Below are 6550 nucleotides of genomic sequence, written 5' to 3'. Positions count from 1 at the left end.
GGACTCGCCACTTGCTCTGTAAAGATGCTGTATTTAGGGCTAGAAAAGGCAACTCTTGAAGCTTTGTCTGCTCCCTCCAGCTGCAACTGACTTGCCATGAGGTGAAGCTCTGGGGAAGAGATGGTGTTTGCTCTTATTTCCAAAGCTGTTCCCCTCTTAAAACTTTAATTACCTTCTGATAACCTCCCTCCCCCCACAACTTCGGGGATTAAAGAGCACAGCCTAGTTCAGCGCAATGGGAGCCTAAACCAGGCCCTGTCATCAGCTCTGGCCCAGCACATGGCTGCACAACTTTACAGGGGTCCATATAGACAGAGCACCTTGCCTATCTGGGGCTGGCAAATGCAAACTGCTGCTTAAAGCCCAATGGGATCACACAGAAAAGAGAGCCTATTCGTTTTTGCTAACCTCTGCCAGCCTTAGTACCGGAAAATTGTAACTTCTAACGGCAGTATTTTCCACCTCCGCAAATGTGATTTTCGAGACATCTTCCTTCTCAAGGGTTAACACTTTCCCAAGTGCTGATGGGAATTTAAATTTTTTCCCTCGATGAGAGAGGAATAATAGATGATGTTTACATCAGTAGGAAAGCAAAGAGGAGCCAAAAAAAATCTGGAGACACAAAACATGTTGATCACATAGAAGGAGATTCAATTTTCACACAAAAGCCTGCCTTTCAGTCCCAGAAATTCATAATGCTGATGCCAATCTGAAGAAGAGGAAAAACAGATTAGCATTCTCCTAACTCCCCTGAATGCAAACTGAAACAGAACTAAAAATACATTTGCATATCTATAGTCAGAGATGGAGACAATAGATATTATTTCTGCATTTTGAAGTAGGCTGCAGGCTGGGAAAGGAATCGGAGAAGCGATACTGCAATTAAATCCACGTACACAGACTGAAGGGGCTGGGAAGCTGCTATCCATAAATAATGGGAAATGGTAGGCTGAGGAACTCAAAGACCTTAGTTTCTGAAGCAGCATCCAGGCCTCCGGGGAGTGCTAGTTTCTTGTCACAACAGCACCATTTGCACATTTGTTTATATACAAGGTGCTGGAGCTCTCTTAACCCAGTGCAACAGTGGAGCTTATTGATACTGGGTTCCAGCTCTCAGTGCTAACCCATACAGGCCCTGGTGCCTTTCACCTCTTTCTGCTAATTGGAAGGAAAAAAGAAGGAACCCTATTCCCCAGGTAATTGGGACAAGGTCCAATTAAAATATAATCAGGTGTGAATGCATGGGGGAAAGTCAGGGCCCCTTTTCTCCTAAGTCCTATTGACTTTCTTTGCCTCCCCTCCCCATTGCCATTCCTGTTGTTCCCCCTCCCACTGACACCCAGGAGCCCTGTGGAGGGGGGGCAGGGATTCTACAGGGCTTGGTCTGACACCTTGGTTTCTTTCCCATCCTACTCTTGCATCGTGTATTTCTGCCACCCTCCCTGCTGCTGGAATGTCAATCCACAACAGGAAGGGAGACTTAAATTCAGACAAACCAAAAAGAAAAAGCCAAGGCCAGGGAGGAGCCCTACAACTGAGAGGGACTGTCCATGTGGCACTGCAGGCCCCACTAAGCAGGGGAAGGAGAATGATCTACTGAACTGCTTCTCACTTAATGCAGCCATTGGAGCTCAGTGCACATGCAGGGGCAGTACAGTCATTTACAGCACTAGGGATTTAATGCTTCATTTGCTTTAATCGTGAAAGAAGTGGGAGACAATGACCACCAGCATTGTGCATAGCTGCAAAGGAATAGTACAGCCACAGAGCAGGAGGGGGCAGACATTCAAGCTTTTGGCCTCTGAGGCAGGCTGCCCTATATGCAAGTGGAGAGGGCCTTGCTGCAGATACTGTGGTTACCAGTATTTTTAAATAATAAAACACCACAAGCATCTTCTGAGAGTGGCCCTCCTCTCTGATCATCCCTATAAGTTACTCCACTGTTTTTCATGCAGTAACAAGCAAGCCTTTACTGACCAGTAGTAGAAAACTCAGATGCCAATTTTGGTATTTTTTATTAAAGAAAAATACTTTCAAAGACATGTCATGGTTCATGCTCCAGAAGTGTATTCACTTTAGGATTGTGCAAGTTTGTGCACTAAGCAGACCGACTGCACCACATTCTTATCTTGCAGCTCTCTTTACTGAATTCCATGTAGATACAGAACCAATACATACAGGATCCACACTTAAGTTTTCAAAAATATTTCTAAGGAGGGAGAAGCCGCAGATTAATTGTGTGCAAGTACAATCTCCTTGCTTAAGTGGACATTTAGCCTGAAAAGAGGCTTCGCAAAAAATAACAGAAGCCGGGATATAACAACTTTGGTTAATCTCTGTAGTATCTTCCATACAGCACTTTCATAAATCGCTATTCAATTATAATTCATATTTAAGTAAAATTAAGTTATGAATATGTATTTTACAAATACTTATATAGGAACACTCTTCCAAATCCATTGCCAAAAGTTCTGTTCTGCTCCCATTTGTTCTGATGGCAGGAACAATTATACCAGTGCTTTATTGCAGGGGTGTCAAAACATACAGCCCACAGGCCTAATCAGGCCTGTGGATCTGTATGATCTGGCCTGTGTGTCACTGGACTGACACTATGTGCTAGTCCTGACCCCACATGCTGCATATGGCATGCAGGCTGGACCTGGCGCCTCCTGGCACTGCACAGGGTGTTGGTCTCCGTCTGGCTCACACAGTGGCCCAGTGACCCTCATCCAGTCTGCAAGGCAAGATGAGTTTGACACCCCTGCTTTATTGCATCTGTGTATTCCCACTGTCCCATGTTAGGGAGAAGCAACAGTGTTTGCAGATAACACCACGGAACTCAAGTGTGCCAAACTATTTTATTGAACTGTGCCCTTATTGACATAGGCTTATTTGCAAAGAAAGACAGTATTTCTCAAACATTTACATTCAAGCATAGCACTGTTAAGGCACAGATGTAAATGTAAGCACGTGTAATGATTTGTAGGAAGTAATGACAGCAGGAGCAAGCCCTTCCTATTACCAGGAGACTGAAACAACATGCAACAAATTTATCTAGTGCCTACAGACTGGTATGATTAAGTAGCCAAAGATTAACACACAACCATAAATGGTTATGATTTGGTAAATCTTGTCTGAGATGGTTTGCCAGAGATATTAGACTAGATGCCTTCCTGATATTCTACCTCCCCCCCCAGCCCCCAGCTTTGTGAGTGTCTTGTTAAAAACATTTAAACATCTACGATTTTTGCTACCATTAATTTAAAAAATAGCCATTTGATATGGTATTAGTACTCAAAGGCTGTGTTCTGCCACTTTTATTCCCAGAAAATAATGCCTTGCTATGCAAGTAGCCATATCAGTTTCAGTAGGATTACTCAGAGTAGGAAATTACATTCTGCACTGCTGTCAGTGGCAGAATCTAGCCCAAAACATGAAAAAGAGTCAACTTCAATGAGAAAAAAAAAATCAATAGTGGGTAATACGGGACAAAAGTAGTCAGAAAGGAAATTTTATTGCTAAGCTTCTAGGGGAATTGCACACAAAGAGAATAAAAATAGTTTTCTGTGTCCCCTTGGAGCTTTAATATTTAGTATTATCCAATGCATAGATTGCATCTGGGTGCCAATTGTTAAAGTGAAACACATCAAGAAGCTTTCAGGAGTATATCATCTCTTTCCACGGCATAAACAGTGTTGGTTGTTGGGTAGCCAACTCCTATGAAAAGGCCTGAGTCTGTATTTCTGGGTGGCTGATCCCAAGATATATATGCACCTCTTCTGCTCATCCATGACAAGTAGTTTACTGACAAATGGTAACAGACACATGCAACATTCCTGTTTTTATTACCAGTGATAAAATCCAGAAGAGATCCCCAGACCAAGCTCTAGCAGTTGCATAGTGATGTTACCATCCAAACAGAAAGCCTCACCCAAAGCCCAGTGATTTCATTGGGAGGCTTGCTACTTCCTTAATCAGGCTTTAAAGTAAGCCTATAGAGAAGTAAACAAAATAGCTTAGGAACAAGGTTGAAGGGGAACGGAGGAAACTGAGGCAGGGAGAAAAATAAATATTTGATGGATGGAAAAATACGACAACATTTATAGAAAAATAAATGTTTTCATATGTGTAAGAAGACATTAAGTATCTGAGGGGAAAAAGGAAATAAGCTGAAACTTTTTTAGCTATGGATGCTGCTTCATACTGAGGATACTTGTTTTCATATTTCCCCTACTTAGAAACCAAAATGTTAATAGACTGAAAAAGGGTGTGATAGAGGGGGAAGGGAATCACAGGTTACTGAGTTGATATGGGATGGGATGTCTGGCAGAGGGACTGCAGGAGACTTCTGCCAAGGAAGTGCAACATCAGTTACTGTGGTAGAAAGGATAACACAGGCTCTCAATCTTTGTTGAGTCCGTAAAAGAAATGGTCTCTGTCCAAATTTGAGGCTATCAAATGTTAATTGTTTTAATCAACATGCTGCTTGTCATGCAGTTTTGGGTGCAGAGCAGGTTGGTTCGGTCAGCTGAGTCTGCGCTTCAGGAAAAGGTAAGCTGTCCAGATGTTGCATAGTAGCCAGAGGTGTCTGTGGAGAACCTCTCAGAAAGATGGACTGAATTCAACTGCAGTTCCCCAAAGTAGAAATTCTCAAAGAGCTGAAAGAGAGAAACAATAACACAAATTAATATCTAAAAAAAAACAAGCTTGCTTGAAGACCCCTGCAAAAAAATAAGCCTCACAAAAAAATTTCCACATATTTATATTTATTTCTACATTTGTTTTGCCTTTAACAGAATTATTCTTCATAAGAGATTTTTTGCTAGAAAGTAAAGTTAGTCTTTGTTGAAAAGCACAACAATTAGCCCAAGTTGACACCCTTCCTGATCTCAGCATTTTGAAGCATGTAAAGAAACAGCATTGAGATCAGTCATCACAAAGTAATGACTTGTGGCTACAGTTTGGTCCTAATTCAGACCTCTGTTCTAACAGTGAAAGGCTCTTTATCCTAATACTAACCCCTGAGCCATCAAATTCCTTTTTATTCAATGAAGACTTAAGTGCAAATTAAAAAAGAAAGCTGAAATTCAGTCCACAAGGGAGCTACTCTAGTGATTAACACCATCTACAAGACAGACAAAAAATGACATCAGAATTCATTATAGGAGTGTTCAGCAATATTGCTTGGAAAAGCATCATGTTGAAGTGTAAAGTGCCTTTCCTATTCCATTAAGATGCAGGAAATTGCTCTACCTTAAAATGTCAGTCATGCCTTAGGAAAGCTTTTCAATAAATATAGTAATATCAAACTCAGTTTAATGTTCCAATACTGAGGCTCATCAAGGGCCTGAGTGGTAGTCTCCCCACCATAGAGACCTTACAAACTCTTTCCATCTGTCTCCTATTGAATTTTAGATCTGTCCCTGCAGACATCAGCTCAAGACAGTCGCATACACCTCTTCCTGGCATTATGAAACATAGGAACATTAATGGCCAGGAAAAGTCTATAAATTAATTAAGTCTGGCCTTCCAGAGCCAGTGATGCATCAATTCTTCCATATGTAATCATCTTGTAGGCACTAAGTAGGTATTTGAAAATAAGGTTTTGTTTTCCCCCTTTCTAAAAATGTTTCTGGGTCTTCACAGCATTGATGTAAACAATTTACTGCTTTGGCAAATTTATTCTACATTGCAAATATCCCTTTCTGTATGGAAATGTCGCTTGAAATACTCCTGGGATAGTTCTTGACATTATTATTCTCTAGGGAATGAAGTACTGGTGAAAGTTCCCTCATCTATAGCTTTAGGCATGGAAGTTCCCTGTTTATTCACAGGGTAACTACAGAATGGGGAACAGGAAGTGACAACTTCTCCCAGGCTGCACCCAGAGAGAGTGCTTCAGCTATGACTTGGATGAGCCAGCTCTTGAGGGTACATGGCACAGAGCAGCTGACAGTTTACTCTTATTGGGACCTTCCTAGCTGCATTACTAATTTCACCACTCCTACTCCAGTTAATTTAGAGAAAGCGGTGGTAAATCTCCAAGTAGTAACTTAGTTTGCACTTGGCAGGAGTCAGTTTCCTGCAGACAGAGATTTCAGAGGAGACGACTGCAATAGTACTCACAGTCTTCTCCAGCCTTCTCTACCAAAGCTGAGCAAGCAAGGGAGGACTTTTGTTTCTAAGGCAGAAATACAGGTCAGTATAAGAAGAGTGACTTCAGGTTCCTCACAGCTTCTTCATAGCTGGATACCCCATGCCACTCCTCCCTCTTCTTCCCCTCTTTGACCATCACACCCTGTCCACCTTGGCTGAAGAGAGCCACTTTCCCATCTGACTCATGAATCAAATCTTTCTCCATATAACACTAAATCTCACCCTTGTAATGCTACTGACCCCTCTAACCACTCAGCAGAGAGGTCACTCTCAAACCCCGATATCCCATGTGCAAAGCCTTCTTCTGCCTGGATCCTTGGGCAACTTCTGCATCAGCTCTATTAGCCGACCTCCACAGTAACAGAATGTGCTGTATTCTGTTCTGTTACTCAGG

The 6550-nt window shown here is 42.0% G+C and overlaps 1 protein-coding gene across 7 annotated transcripts in view; it reads right to left on the bottom strand.

The window, feature by feature from the left end:
• Nucleotides 1-4065: 4065 nt before the first annotated feature.
• The window catches only part of ASCC1 (activating signal cointegrator 1 complex subunit 1), an 89885-nt gene continuing 87400 nt past the window's right edge, over nucleotides 4066-6550 (bottom strand). For all 7 annotated transcript variants that reach the window (XM_014521920.2, XM_025209229.1, XM_025209230.1 and 4 more), the window contains one exon: nucleotides 4066-4658. In XM_014521920.2, coding sequence (XP_014377406.1) covers nucleotides 4542-4658 — 117 coding nt within the window. In that variant the 3' untranslated portion in view covers nucleotides 4066-4541. The remainder of the gene's footprint in view (nucleotides 4659-6550) is intronic.

This window comes from Alligator sinensis, unplaced genomic scaffold, assembly GCF_000455745.1.
Source record: "Alligator sinensis unplaced genomic scaffold, ASM45574v1 scaffold849_1, whole genome shotgun sequence".
Lineage (NCBI taxonomy): Eukaryota > Metazoa > Chordata > Crocodylia > Alligatoridae > Alligator > Alligator sinensis.
This window is presented reverse-complemented; position numbering and strand designations above follow the sequence as displayed.